The 15,564-nt window shown below is 42.1% G+C and overlaps 1 protein-coding gene across 4 annotated transcripts; it reads left to right on the top strand.

The window, feature by feature from the left end:
* Nucleotides 1-3,168: 3,168 nt before the first annotated feature.
* LOC126801009 (coatomer subunit beta-1-like) lies at nucleotides 3,169-15,480 on the top strand. Of its 4 annotated transcripts, none has more exons than XM_050528445.1 (5): nucleotides 3,169-3,967; nucleotides 11,022-12,341; nucleotides 12,915-13,427; nucleotides 14,249-14,334; nucleotides 14,911-15,480. In XM_050528445.1, exons 1-5 carry the CDS (start codon nucleotides 3,230-3,232, stop codon nucleotides 15,113-15,115), a joined length of 2,862 nt encoding a protein of 953 aa, XP_050384402.1. In that variant the 5' UTR covers nucleotides 3,169-3,229; the 3' UTR covers nucleotides 15,116-15,480. The 4 variants fall into 4 exon arrangements, with proteins under 4 accessions (XP_050384402.1, XP_050384401.1, XP_050384405.1 ...); XM_050528444.1 differs by having other exon boundaries at nucleotides 3,169-3,334; nucleotides 10,389-12,341; XM_050528448.1 differs by lacking the exons at nucleotides 11,022-12,341; nucleotides 12,915-13,427; nucleotides 14,249-14,334; nucleotides 14,911-15,480 and adding exons at nucleotides 6,059-6,571; nucleotides 7,391-7,476; nucleotides 7,849-8,387 and having other exon boundaries at nucleotides 3,169-5,281.
* Nucleotides 15,481-15,564: the final 84 nt, after the last annotated feature.

Below are 15,564 nucleotides of genomic sequence, written 5' to 3' on the forward strand. Positions count from 1 at the left end.
TGGGTCCTCAGAGACGATTAGGTATCTATGTTGGCTATAATTCCCCAACGATTGTCCGCTACTTAGAACCAACCACCGGAGATCTCTTTACTGCAAGATTTGCAGATTGTCACTTTGATGAGACATGCTTCCCGTCGTTAGGGGGAGATGGGAATGTTATCATTCCAAATGAACGTCAGGAATTGACGTGGTGTGTCCCCACTATGTCTCATTATGATCCCCGCACTGCTCAAAGTGAGTTAGAAGTGCAACGCATTATCGACCTCCAGAAAGTCGCGGATTCGATGCCCGACGGCTTTGTAGATATTGCTAAAGTGACGAGATCAAACATACCCGCTGCGAACGTACCGGCACGGTTGGATGTCCCGAAATACGGGCGTGGAAGACAAGCTCCTGGACCTAGCAACGTTGGCACCGCCCCTGACAGTGGGACGGAGGCCGACGGCGGCACCACCGTACGCCGTGGTGTTGCCGGCGCCCCTTGTGGCGACGATGCTGAGATGGCCCGGCATGGAGCAGCTTCGGCCTCGGCTCCTCAAAGAAAAAGGGGGAGACCGATAAACTCTAGGGATTCAAAACCTAGAAAGAAGCGAATGACTAAGGCACAGCGCGTCATCAACGATGAATCACCATCGTATGAAGTTGTCTCTGATTACAGCTATGTCCATGAATCAACTCAAGTGTTTCCGTGGGACGCTATGGAACCTTGTTTGATGCCAGAGAACAACGAAATCTCAGTGAACTACACAAGTGAGCAGTCGGTCCGAAACCGAGCCACTACATGCATTGATGACGTTTTCGCTTATTCCGTCGCACTTGAGATCATATCTGAAGATGACGTTGAACCTCGCTCTGTAGCTGAATGCGAACGCAGAGCAGATTGGCTGAAGTGGAAGGAAGCAATCCAGGCAGAACTTGACTCATTAGCGAAGCGAGAAGTCTTCGGAAAGGTTGAATTGACTCCAAGAGATGTCAAACCTGTTGGACATAAATGGGTCTTCGTTCGTAAGCGTAATGAGATGAACGAGATCGTGCGTTATAAGGCAAGACTCGTGGCGCAAGGATTCTCACAACGACCTGGTATTGACTATGAAGAGACTTATTCTCCTGTTATGGACATCATTACCTTCCGCTACCTTATTAGTCTGGTAGTGTCCGAAAGACTAAACATGCAGCTTATGGATGTGGTCACAGCTTATCTCTATGGGGATCTTGACGCAGAGATATACATGAAAGCTCCTGAGGGACTACCTTTACCTCCATCAAGTGCCTCCAGACCACGGAGTGCTCATGCAGTCAGATTACGTCGTTCGTTGTACGGGTTAAAGCAATCCGAAAGAATGTGGTACAATCGGTTGCATCAATACTTGGTGAGAAGGGGTTACAAGAATGATGAACTATGCCCATGCGTGTTCATACGAAAGACAAATTCCGGATTCGTCATCGTTGCGGTCTACGTTGATGACATGAACATAATCGGTACTCTTGATGAGATTGAAGAGACCGTGTCTTATCTGAAGTCGGAATTTGAGATGAAAGACCTAGGGAGGACGAAATTCTGTCTCGGCCTTGAGCTTGTGCATAGGGCCGACGGCATCTTAGTGCATCAGTCAAATTACACGCAGAAGATGCTTCGACGTTTCAATATGGATCTATGCAGTCCATTGTCTACTCCCATGGTCGTCCGAAGTCTAGATATCAAGAAGGATCCCTTCCATCCTAAAGAGGATGATGAAGACGTTCTTGGTCTTGAAGTTCCATACCTTAGTGCGATTGGGGCACTATTGTATCTTGCTCAATGCACTAGACCGGACATATCTTTCGCAGTGAACTTATTGGCTAGATTTAGCTCCGCACCCACGCTACGTCATTGGAATGGAATCAAGCATTTGTTTCGATACTTGAAAGGTTCCATTGACATGGGATTGTTCTACCCCTATTGCAGAGAGAACACCACCACGGTATCTCCCCACACCACCTCCGTCGCCGACCCCGGCCTTGCCGCCGTACGCCGCAGCGACGCCGCCGGCCGCCATGGCGTGGAGACCGTGCGCGGTGCCGAGAGCAGCCACCGGTCCCGTGCACCTCTATCCCCCGATGCAAAGACTCCAAACAACTTGTTAGTTGGTTATGCCGACGCAGGGTACCTCTCTGACCCTCAAAAGGCTCGTTCTCAAACCGGTTATGTGTTTACCATTGGGAATACGGCGATATCTTGGAGATCCACAAAGCAATCTCTTGTTGCTACTTCTTCGAATCACGCGGAGATCATCGCTCTCCATGAAGCAGTGAAAGAATGTGTTTGGCTACGATCACTTGTTCGCCATATTCGTGATTCTTGTGGATTAGTCTCTACAACTGATCAACCTACGTGCATTTATGAAGATAATGCTGCTTGCATAGAGCAGACAAAGTTAGGTTTCATCAAGGGAGACAACACCAAGCATATTTCGCCTAAGTTCTTCTACAACATTCAACAACAGAAGTTCTTGAATGTTCAGATCAATCAAGTGAGTTCAGAATCCAATGTTGAGGATTTGTTCACCAAGTCTTTGCCTAAATCTACTTTTGTGAAACATGTGAAGAGCATTGGCATGCGTCGTTTATCGGAACACTAGAGTTTGGTAGACTTCAGGGGGAGTCTACATCACATGTTAAGATCCTTAAGTAGTTGGTGCGTTGTGCTCTTTTTCCCTTCGATCAAGCTTTTGTTTTACCCAAGAGGTTTTTGTTTTGCTTGACAAGGTTTTTACCGAGGCAACAATGTGTGCACCATGCAACCTAGGCATGCGACACAAGGGGGAGTGTTCCGGGAGAATTACTATTCTACCCTTGTATGTGTCTTAGCCTATTAGGTTTCCTGTTAGGAGATAGATTAGCATCTCCGTAGTAGATTAGGACTCCGAATCCTACGGGATTGTGGTGTTGTAAATGCCTATATATAGGCCCCCATATCATTCAATAATATACAAGTATTTCATCCTCAAACAGGATGTGTATTAAATAAATAAATAAGGGTGTGTATTTTTTTATATTTCCAGTTCCAAAACATTTATAAGGGTGTGATATAAAATTTTATTAAAAGCCCGACCCGTTGCTTTAGGCCCAATCCTTACCAAATTAAAAGCCGAGAAAAAAACACACCCCACACAAAATCCATACTCACTGCTTCCCTTCCTTCCCTATTCCCCTCATTTCCAGATCCGAATTTCCCAATCACCGATCTCCGATGACGGAGAAGTCATGCACTCTCCTGGTCCATTTCGACAAGGGCACGCCGGCCCTCGCCAACGAGATCAAGGGAGCTCTCGAAGGCAACGACGTCGAGGCCAAGGTCGAAGCCCTCAAGCAAGCCATCATGCTCCTCCTCAACGGCGACACCATCCCCCACCTCTTCATCACCATCATCCGCTACGTCCTCCCCTCCGAGGACCACACCGTCCAGAAGCTCCTCCTCCTCTACCTCGAGATCATCGACAAGACCGATTCCCGCGGCAAGGTCCTCCCGGAGATGATCCTCATCTGCCAGAACCTCCGCAACAACCTACAGAGCCCCAACGAGTACATCCGCGGCGTCACTCTCCGTTTCCTCTGCCGGTTGAACGAGTCCGAGATCATCGAGCCGTTGATTCCTTCGATTCTGGCCAATCTGGAGCACCGGCATCCGTTTGTGAGACGGAACGCCGTCAGCGCCGTCATGTCGGTGTACAGGCTGCCGCACGGCGAGCAAATGCTGGTGGATGCGCCGGAGATTGTGGATCGGTTCTTGGCTTCGGAGCAGGATCCTTCTAGTAAGAGAAACGCTTTCCTTATGCTGTTTAATTGTGCTCAGGATAGAGCTGTTAGCTATTTGTTTTCGCATATCGATAGGATCACTGATTGGGGTGAGCAGCTCCAGATGGTTGTGTTGGAGTTGATTAGGAAGGTTTGTAGAGTCAATAAGGGTGAGAAGGGGAAGTACATTAAGGTTATTATATCATTGCTCAATGCTCCGTCGAGTGCTGTTGTTTACGAGTGTGCCAATACACTTGTTTCGCTGTCGTCTGCGCCAACAGCCATTAGAGCTGCGGCCAATACGTATTGCCAGTTGTTGTTATCGCAGAGTGACAACAATGTGAAGCTGATAGTGCTCGATAGGATTAATGAGCTCAAGGCTTCGCATAGGGAGATATTGGTGGAGCTGGTTATGGATGTGCTGAGGGTGCTTTCCAGTCCGAATCTTGATATTAGGAGGAAGACCCTTGATATTGTTCTTGAGTTGATTACTCCAAGGAATATTGACGAGGTTGTGATGATGTTGAAGAAGGAGGTTGTCAAGACTCAGAGTGGTGAGCTTGAGAAGAATGGGGAATACAGGCAGATGTTGGTGCAAGCTATTTATTCATGTGCAGTTAAGTTTCCAGAGGTGGCAAGCACTGTGGTGCATCCTTTGATGGATTTCTTGGGTGATTCCAATGTTGCTTCCGCCTTGGATGTTGCTATTTTTGTTCGTGAGATAATTGAAACCAATCCAAAGTTGCGTGTTTCAATAATAACAAGGCTGTTGGACACATTTTACCAGATTCGGACTTCAAGGGTGTGTACCTATGCCCTTTGGATTATTGGGGAGTATTGTCTGTCACTTTCTGAGGTCGAGAATGGGATTGCTACAATTAAGCAGTGTCTAGGAGAGCTCCCGTTTTACACGGCTTCTGAGGAAAGCGAGACTCAAGAGGTTTCAAAGAATTCTCAGGTAGTAAGCTCGTCGACTGTCTCTTCCAGAAGACCTGTGGTTCTTGCAGATGGGACCTATGCTACCCAGTCTGCTGCACTTGAAACTGCTATGTCTGCACCTCTCCTTGTTCAAGGATCATTGGCTTCTATCGGGAACTTGAGATCGTTGATTCTCTCCGGTGACTTTTTCCTCGAGTCAGTTGTGTCATGCACACTTACAAAGCTTGTTTTAAGATTAGAAGAGGTCCAGCCTTCAAGAGTCGAAGTGAACAAGGCAACTACACAAGCATTGCTGATCATGGTCTCTATGCTGCAACTGGGTCAATCATCAGCCCTTCCACATCCAATTGACAACGATTCTCATGATAGAATTGTTCTTTGCATCAGACTGCTATGCAATAAAGGTGAAGAAGTAAAGAGAATATGGTTGAGATCTTGTCGTGAGAGTTTTGTCAAAATGCTTGAAGATAAGAAGCTCCGGGAAGCAGAGGAGACTAGAGCTATGGCTCAGATATCAAATGCACAGCCAGATGACCTTATTGATTTCTACCATCTGAAGAGTAAAAAGGTAAGGCTGCACTGTCTTACTTGTCTCTTTTGTGCTGTAAGATTACGTGTTTAAAGAACTGTTGGGCTGTGTTTTTTTTTGTTTTTTTAAATAATTTCTTTCGTTTTTCTTTTCTAGTGTTGGACAACAATTTTTTTTCTTTTCTGAAGACAAAAAAAATTTCCTATTAGTACGGTTTCCTTGTTTTCTGATGCACGAGGTCTTATTTACCATCTCATCTGAGATATAAATAAGAATTATGAAAGCTTGTCCAGTTGTCCCTAATCCTGATGTATGTTAAATGATACTCTTATGAATAGTGATCAGACCCGTCTCGATGGTTTTAAGGGACCTTTGTTGGGACCGTGTAATCATGCATATAAAGCTTTAAGTTGCCGCACATAATTAAGTTGATGCAAAAAAAAAAGGGGTGGTTAGGCCTATGCTGTCAGTCTGTCACACATATCACCCCTACTTTAAGCTGTCTGTGTAGTTAGTAGTGACAAAGTTCAACTCAAATGTACCTTCTTATTTTTACCCCCTCTTTAGTTTCAATTTGGTATGATAGTTTTTGTGTGTGTTCCTGCATCATTTGGAATAATAAGGAATGATGTGTTTCTTCGATTATTTTAATTTGTAAATCGACTGTTTCTATAAGACCAACATTTTGGTCCCAAACATTTAGAGCTATACAGAATCTTGGCAGTAAGAAGTGCAGAAGATAGATCAGTGACACTGGGTGAATCAAATTGATTTTTGTATGCTATTTTCCTTTCTAATTATGCATGTCTTTTGTAGGGTATGAGCCAGCTTGAGGTGGAAGATCAGGTCCAAGATGACCTCAAACGTGCCACTGGAGAGTTTGTCAAGGATGGAGATGACGCAAATAAACTGAACCGCATTCTGCAGCTCACAGGATTCAGCGATCCTGTTTATGCTGAAGCATATGTTACAGTTAATCATTATGACATTGTTCTTGATGTTACAGTCATCAATCGGACGAAAGAAACTCTTCAGAATTTGTGCTTGGAGTTGGCCACGATGGGTGATCTCAAACTTGTTGAGCGTCCTCAGAACTATACACTAGCTCCAGAATCAAGCAAACAGATAAAGGCAAACATTAAGGTCTCTTCAACTGAGACCGGAGTAATATTTGGTAACATTGTGTACGAGACTTCTTCAAATGTGCTGGAGAGAAATGTTATTGTTCTTAATGATATCCATATTGATATTATGGATTACATCTCTCCTGCATCATGTGCTGATATATTATTCCGGACAATGTGGGCCGAGTTTGAGTGGGAGAATAAGGTACACTATTGTCACTTCATGCTCAGTGGTCTTTTTGCTGTTAGTAATCTCTAAAGTGTATCAGTAAGTGCGCCTGAAAGAAATTATTTGACCATGACCCAAAATGATATGATGTGTTCATACCTGGTAACAATTGTCAATTTTATAATTAGGCCTACAATAGAAATACTTTGTCAAAGTCTTGAAATGTTTTCTGATCGTGGTTATTTTGATTAAGGCTCATTGGTTATATAAAATGGTTACTGCTCTCTTGTTTATAGCGATAGTGGAGTTTTATTATGGACTATATGTAGCATTATTTAGTGTTTGCGGACTTTCTTTGAGAATGGTTACTGCAACAATGTGACGGCACTGTTGCTTTCCCAATCAAAAGCCACAGATGTAGCAGGCAATTCATTATTGGGTCTACGTTCCACATTTAGGGGTTACATATTTTATACTTTTTTATGTGGCTATTGTCCCATGCTCCCATGCATCTGTTATATGTTATATTTAATGTGTATATATATACACACGGTTGCTTTCAAATTTGGTTTCTGTTTTTCCATAAATGAGGCTCATTTGGATAGTACTTCTCAGTGATCTTTTTTGAGGGAAGATTATTTTAATATTTTTTGTGTGTGTGTATATGCTGGTCATCTTATATAATAAACTAGTGTGTTTTCGGGCTGTTATCCTTGTGTTGTTAAATTTATTTTGTTGGCCTGCCTGATTGCAATGTCCTTTCTAAGGATTGTTTTGGACTCTCACATCCACAAGTATATCTTTATTGGCTTTAGAGTCTTTTATTCCTTCTCTAGCACTCATTATCTCTTTCAGGTTGCTGTGAGCACTATCATTGAAGACGAGAAGGAATTTCTGAACCACATTGTTAAAGCAACTAACATGAAGTGCCTGACTCCACTGTAAGTATCAGAACTTTATCAACCCGTTTACTCTGTAATCTGCTCTGTTACATGTGGAAGTGCATTGTTTCGTTCATACATGCAGTGTCATACATAATTGTAATAGAAACCTAAATTAAGTATAAAAGTATATATGTTAGTTTCCAACGAATAATTGAGTTAAATATAAGGGTTGCACCAATGTTACGGAAGAGGGTGACACAAATTAGCTACATATATTGTTGTTATGTCATGATATTTGTCATTAGATGCATAGATTCATGTAAGAATACTAATATCGCCTTTATATTTCCTATGCATTGTATTGTATCTCTATTGGGAATTTGTGGTGGATGATTGATGTTCCTTCGTTCTTTTCTAAAATGACACTAGGTCGGCACTGGAAGGAGAGTGTGGAGTCCTTGCTGCTAATCTGTATGCAAAGAGTGTTTTCGGGGAGGATGCCTTGGTGAATGTGAGTGTTGAGAAACAAGCAGATGGTAAGCTGAGCGGATACATCAGAATTAGAAGCAAGACTCAGGGTATTGCCCTAAGTCTTGGGGACAAGATCACCTTGAAACAGAAGGGCGGCCCTTGATTGGAGAAACTCTTGCCTAATTGTGCACCATTATACCTACTCCAACCTTGTTAGTACTAGTCTGTTGGCAGCATGACGGTTTGTAATATTTCTTGAGCATATCGGATTGCATGGTTTCTAAATAACACCTAACCTTGGTAAAACTATCCCAATTTTTAATGAGACCTGTGTGCATCAGAGAATTCATAGAGGTACATAGATTTGAGCTTCTTGTTGGTTCATTTATAGAAATTGAGTTGGTTACATACACCACATTTGTTGCAGATACTTGAACATTTCTCTGAATACCCTCATATAGAGGATTCTGAATTTCTAACTAGTATCTAATTTCACCAGCACATCCATTCTCTATATGGTTTTTCTGTTCACCAATGTCTTGTGAGTTGTGACAACTGCTAATCACATTTGCTACAGTGATGATTTACAAAGCACAATGGTGTATGTTTCAATCATGATTTCTTTGCGCGGGAATACTGAACCAGTTTTCCACGAAGCTCCACTCCTGCTACCATAGTCGTCGAACTGTGCTAGCAGGAGAATTGGAATAAGCCGGTTTAGTTGTGCGACTGAGCCTGAGATTTGATGTAAACTGTTAAATTTCCAGTCTCCCATTGTAGAAATGAATCGAGCCCTCCTAGCTAGGAGTCTTGGAGTTTTGGCCAAGGCAAATTTGAGCATTATTGAATTTGATAATGGACTTTAATTGGAACAATGTCTAATACAAGTATTTGAAGAAATAGTTCATTCTAAACAGTGACCAAAGGTTAATCTGGAACAGAACAATGGTACATAAACCCACCAAAGCAAATAAGCCAGTCCTGCCAATCAAGTACCATAATGTTCGCAAATGTTCGTTATCATCATCTGAAAATCCATTATACCGTTCTACCACTCCTGCGTATCAGTTCTAAGTCGGCCTATACTCAATGTTACTAGTCGTCCAAACTTTAATCTACGAGTATAATAAAATAGGGAAAATTTTGGTAACTATACATGAACTATGGACCACTATTAATATCAGTACACCAAGTTCTAAAACATAAATTTTGGTACATTAAGTTCCAAGCTACACCCAACTCTCATACATTACGTGATATCTACCGTTAAATTTGTGAAATCTGTTATAATTTGGAGGGTAATTTAGTCTCTTCATATTTGAATTTTGAGCACTCACCACCCACCTCTCTTCTGGTCTTTCTCTCTCCGCCAACCCCCAATTCCTCCATATCAACGAAAACACAGAAGAAACCTTTTATCTACTTCTGTCTCCATACCAAGTTTTGATGGTAACCCAGTCTCCCCATATTCTAGCATCCTAGAAACCTCATGGGACAATCCACTAAAATGACAAAACACACTAAGCTAGAATTGAACAAGGTCCAAACCCAGAACCACCACGACTTTGAGCAATCCAAGAACTTTATGAATCAAACAGATCATCTGAAATAAAATTCAGGTGTGAAATCACCTACGCGCCGATCTCGAGTCCCTCCGCCAATTTAGAACCCATACTTCTCGTCCTCAGCGACGGTGTGTACCGATCGTCGGAGGCCATTACCAGTAGAGAGGGTGAGTGAGGTGTAGAAAGAGATAGTAATCATTAGCCCAAATTGCAGAATTCACAATCAGAATTGAGACTTGATGTCCTAGATGGGTGTGGTTGCATTGGGTGCTAAAGAAACTGATGATGATTAGGTCAAAGGAAAGGTGGAGTAGGCTGAGACGGATAAAGCAGCGTCAAGGAAGAAGAGGATAAACCAGTGTAATTTTTGAGGCCGATGCGCCTGGGGCGGTGGTTGTGAGCAATTTAGCAAACGAAAGGCTAGGGGTTTAAGGAAGGAGAGAGAGAGAGAGAGAGAGAGTATTAGCTCTAGACCGTTTTACCCCTAAAACTATGATTCTTGTCCTACAAACTAACGGTGTCAGAGACATCGTGTACATATATTAAGTCAGAGCTCATATTTGATGTACAAAAATCGCAGGTTTGAAACTTGTTGTACTGATATTAGTAGGGGGCTGAACTTCATGTATTTTTACCAAAATTTTTCCAATAAAATATAACAAGATAAATGGTATTGGATCTAAATCCGAATAGGGCTGTTGGTTCAACCCGACCCGTGTTTTTATCCACCATTTTACCCCTGTAGAGTGTAGAGTTGTAGTCACTCGATTCATTCCCACCCCATTCCAACCCAGATCTCCTCCTCCTCCTCCTCTTCTTCTTCTTCTAGTGATGGAGAAGTCATGCACTCTCCTGGTCCATTTCGACAAGGGCACGCCGGCCCTCGCCAACGAGATCAAGGGAGCTCTCGAAGGCAACGACGACGAAGCCAAGATCGAAGCCCTCAAGCAAGCCATCATGCTCCTCCTCAACGGCGACACCATCCCCCACCTCTTCATCACCATCATCCGCTACGTCCTCCCCTCCGAGGACCACACCGTCCAGAAGCTCCTCCTCCTCTACCTCGAGATCATCGACAAGACCGATTCCCGCGGCAAGGTCCTCCCGGAGATGATCCTCATCTGCCAGAACCTCCGCAACAACCTCCAGAGCCCCAACGAGTACATCCGCGGCGTCACTCTCCGTTTCCTCTGCCGCTTGAACGAGTCCGAGATCATCGAGCCTTTGATGCCTTCGATTCTGGCCAATCTGGAGCACCGGCATCCGTTTGTGCGGCGCAACGCCGTCAGCGCCGTCATGTATGTGTATAAGCTTCCGCAGGGCGAGCAGTTACTGGTGGACGCGCCGGAGATCATCGAGCGGTTCTTGACCTCCGAGCAGGATCAGTCTAGTAAGCGAAACGCTTTCCTTATGCTGTTTAATTGTGCTCAGGATAGAGCTGTTAGTTATTTGTTTTCGAATATCGAAAGGATTATTGATTGGAGTGAGCAGCTACAATTGGTTGTGTTGGAGTTGATTAGGAAGGTCTGTAGAGTCAATAAGAGTGAGAAGGGGAAGTACATTAAGGTTATTATATCATTGCTTAATGCTCAGTCCAGTGCCGTCGTTTACGAGTGTGCCAATACACTCGTGTCGCTGTCGTCTGCGCCGACTGCGGTTCGTGCTGCGGCCAATACTTACTGTCAGTTGTTGCTGTCGCAGAGCGACAACAATGTGAAGTTGATTGTGCTGGATAGGATAAATGAGCTTAAGGCTTCACATCGGGAGATATTGGTGGAGTTGGTTATGGATGTGCTCAGGGCTCTCTCAAGTCCAAATCCTGATATCAGGAGGAAGACGCTTGATATTGTGCTTGACTTGATTACTCCTGGGAATATTGATGAGGTTGTGATGATGTTGAAGAAGGAGGTCGTCAAGACTCAGGGTGCTGAGCTTGAGAAGAATGGGGAGTACAGGCAGATGCTGGTGCAGGCTATATATTCGTGTGCAGTTAAGTTTCCTGAGGTGGCAAGCACGGTGGTCCATCCTTTGATGGATTTCTTGGGCGACTCCAATGTGGCTTCAGCTACGGATGTGGCTATTTTTGTGCGTGAGATTATTGAAACCAACCCCAAGTTGCGTGTGTCTATTATTACAAGGCTGTTGGATACTTTTTATCAGATAAGGTCTTCAAGGGTGTGTACTTATGCTCTTTGGATTATCGGGGAATATTGCCTGTCACTTTCTGAGGTTGAAAGTGGGATTGCAACCATTAAGCAGTGTCTTGGGGAGCTCCCGTTTTACACAGCTTCTGAGGAGACTGAGGCACAAGATGTTTCTAGGAATACTCATACTCAGGTGATGAACTCTTCTACTGTGTCTTCCAGGAGACCTGTAGTCCTTGCAGATGGTACATATGCTACCCAGTCTGCTGCACTGGAAACTGCGATGTCTGCTCCTGTCCTTGTTCAAGGATCCTTGGCTTCTGTAGGGAACTTGAGATCACTGATTCTTTCAGGTGACTTTTTCCTGGAGTCAGTTGTTGCTTGCACGTTAACAAAGCTTGTTTTGAGACTGGAAGAGGTCCAGCCTTCTAAAGTTGAAGTTAACAAGGTAACCGCACAGGCTTTGTTGTTCATGGTGTCTATGCTACAACTGGGTCAATCACCGGTCCTTCCACATCCTATTGATAATGATTCTCATGACCGAATTGTTCTTTGCATTCGATTGTTATGCAATAAAGGTGAAGAACTGAAAAAGATATGGCTAAAGTCTTGTAGAGAAAGTTTTGTTACAATGCTTGAAGATAAGAAGCATCGGGAAATACAGGAAAGTAAAGCTATGGCCCAGATATCAAATGCGCAACCCGATGATCTTATTGATTTCTACCATCTTAAGAGTCGAAAGGTAATTCCGCGATGCGTTTCTTGTTTAAATTGTTTTCTTATAGAGGCATTAGAGCACTAGAGCACTAGAGCTACCTACTTTCAGTGTAGGATAATTCTTTCTGCATATCTATTGTTACAACTGTTTCAAACTACACTCATTATACTTGGTCGTATTTGGCATCCTAATTGATTATTTTTACCTACACTGATATACTCTAGGTTGACCTTTTAAGTTAGGATTATATATTTCAGGTTCTTCTGGCACTAATTTTTTTTTTACCGTTTACGTTGCACTGTTCTTGTGTCCCTCTTTAGTTTTGGTTTGGTCAGGAAATTTGTGTTGTTTCTTAATTGTGGCACAATAAGGCATAATGTGTTCAACTGTTCGTCAGTATAGTTTCTAAATCAACAGTTCAATTTGGACTATGTAGAGAAAAAAAAAGAGATACTGTTATGGTTTTAAAATTTTGCATTGAAAAAAAAAAAGAACTTTGGCAAAGATTTTTTTTTTAAAATAAGCTAGTCTATCAGTATACTTTTGTTTGCATCACCTAATTTTTAATTCTTTTCTTATATGCCAATCTTTTATCAGGGTATGAGCCAGCTTGAGTTGGAAGATGAGGTTCAAGATGATCTCAAACGTGCTACTGGAGAGTTTATAAAGGATGGAGATGATGCAAACAGACTCAACCGCATTCTTCAGCTAACAGGATTCAGCGATCCTGTTTATGCTGAAGCCTATGTTACAGTTAATCATTATGATATTGCTCTTGATGTTACCATCATCAACCGAACCAAGGCAACCCTTCAAAATTTGTGCTTGGAGTTGGCCACGATGGGCGATCTCAAACTAGTGGAGCGTCCTCAGAACTATACACTAGCTCCGGAATCAACTAAACAGATAAAAGCAAACATCAAGGTCTCTTCAACTGAAACAGGAGTTATATTTGGTAACATTGTTTATGAGACATCTTCAAATTCGCTTGAGAGAACAGTTATAGTTCTTAATGACATCCATATTGATATAATGGATTACATCTCTCCGGCTTCATGTGCTGATGTGTTATTTCGAACAATGTGGGCCGAGTTTGAATGGGAAAATAAGGTACGTTATTGTCACATGATTCTCTCTGTTATGCTTCATTCAAGGCTCTCACAAGAGTCATCATAATGACCCAAAATGATATTATGTTGATATTGATACTGATGAGATGAGGCCTCTACATGACATTCACTTTCATGATGTATCTGTTCAGTGATATGTTAAATTGTTTGATGTTAATGGCTATTTAATGAGGATGCTTTAGTCAATCGTTCTTATTGTGATATTGGTTTGTTTAATGTAATCTCAATATGTATACTTGTATAGTGTTACTTGTGTTTGGAGTTTTTCACCATTGACTTATGCTACGCAGTATGGGACTCTCATAGTTAGATTATATAGCCACAAAATTTCATGCATTTTGCATGTCCTCGATCACAAGGGTCCAGCTTAACGAATCACTTTTCTTGCTGTAGTTGATACATATTCAATTTTGTGATGTGGAGTTGTTGCACCGTGCATGGTACAAATTGATCTTAATAGTATACTACTCAATATCAAAATTGGCTTCCCTTTTCTATCTTCAGAATTTTAAAAGCCCGTTCAGATGGTTCTTTCCATCTAAAGCCTAGACCTAAATGCACACACAGCTCAATATATGCTGTCTAGTTATTGTGGACTAGTGTTTACTCACATTAAACGACAAAGGGAAGCCATTGCCCTTAAATAAATTTAGTTCTTGGAAAGCCTGATTTCATATGTACTCGTTTCTGGATACATTATGTCAGTTGAACATGTCTAGCCTCGTGTGTTTTAAATTCTACTTTGTCTTGGTATTTGCACTTATTTCCTATGATACATCAACACTTTTTTTTCTCTCCCAGGTTTCTGTAAATACTGTTATTGAAGATGAAAAGGAATTTTTGAACCACATTGTTAAAGCAACTAACATGAAGTGCCTGACTCCACCGTAAGTTCCTATCAACTAATTTTAATTTTTTTTTTCTGATATATTTGGCAGTAGGCCATTCCAAGCACATTCAGATATATGAGCGTAAAATAATAAATAAATTACGTATGAAGTACAATTTATTATATTTATCTAGAGAAAATGATACATGGTAGTAATTGTACTAAATTCATAAAAACTGGGGATGAAATTTCAGCTACATGTCAGTTTTACACAAGATACAAAGTTCAATGTTGCTGCTTCACGACATCTCAGTGGTGCACACATGCATGCAACATCCATGTAACAGTACTAATACTATTTTAATGATGTCGTATGCATTCTTGCACCATACGTGTGTACTATAGGCATACATCATATTTATATAAACCTACAAATTGTTATGAAATTTAGCTACATATATTGTTTTAAGGACAATATACAGTTCAATAGTGGTGCTCTTTCTTCACATAGGTGCAGTGTATGCAGTATGTAAGAGTACTAATGTTCTATGTGTCCTCTGTATTTTCCTCATGAGTTCTTGGTGGATGATTAATATTTATGTGCTCCTCTCATACCTTTCTGAAATGACATCAGATCGGCCCTGGAAGGAGAGTGTGGAGTCCTGGCTGCCAATCTGTATGCGAGGAGTGTTTTCGGGGAGGATGCTTTGGTGAATGTGAGTGTTGAGAAACAAGCAGATGGTAAGCTAGGTGGATACATTAGAATCAGAAGCAAGACTCAAGGTATTGCACTGAGTCTTGGCGACAAGTTCACCTTGAAACAGAAGGGTGGTTTTTGATTGGAGGGCCTCTTGCCTAGTTTTGCAGCATTGTGTACCTACTTCACCCTTGAGAGTCTGCTAGCAGCACGAGGATCCATCTCTGTTCATGTCACTTGTAATTGCTTTTACATGTTAGTGTCATCACCTTGGATATTGCGTTGATTGCTTTTGTGCTAGTGTCTAGGCCGCTAGCATTGTTCGTCTCACTCGTAATTGTTTTTATGTTTGTTCCTGTGGAGTGGGGAGGGTTGCTGTAGATTCTTTACATTTGCCATATCCACAGTATATTGAAGGTAAATTTGTTGTAATGTTAATTGAATCTTTCTACTCCCTTTTGTTAATTGAATCTTTCAATCAGGCTGTTGACTTAGCTGTCGGTTTAACCCAGCCAGCGTTGCCTCTTTGTTGTCACGAAAACAAAATCCAGCGTATTTAAGTTTAGACGACGGGTAAAAGAAATTAATCAA

This window comes from Argentina anserina, chromosome 6 (genome assembly GCF_933775445.1).
Source record: "Argentina anserina chromosome 6, drPotAnse1.1, whole genome shotgun sequence".
Lineage (NCBI taxonomy): Eukaryota > Viridiplantae > Streptophyta > Magnoliopsida > Rosales > Rosaceae > Argentina > Argentina anserina.

Coding starts and splice junctions, on each gene's coding strand:
- LOC126801009 (XM_050528445.1), top strand. CDS start 3,230: ATGACGGAGAAGTCATGCACTCTCCTGGTCCATTTCGACAAGGGCACG. Junction 3,968..11,021: donor AGAAGGGGAAGTACATTAAG/GTTATTATATCA, acceptor AAGTACATTAAG/GTTATTATATCATTGCTTAA. Junction 13,428..14,248: donor AGTTTGAATGGGAAAATAAG/GTACGTTATTGT, acceptor TTTCTCTCCCAG/GTTTCTGTAAATACTGTTAT.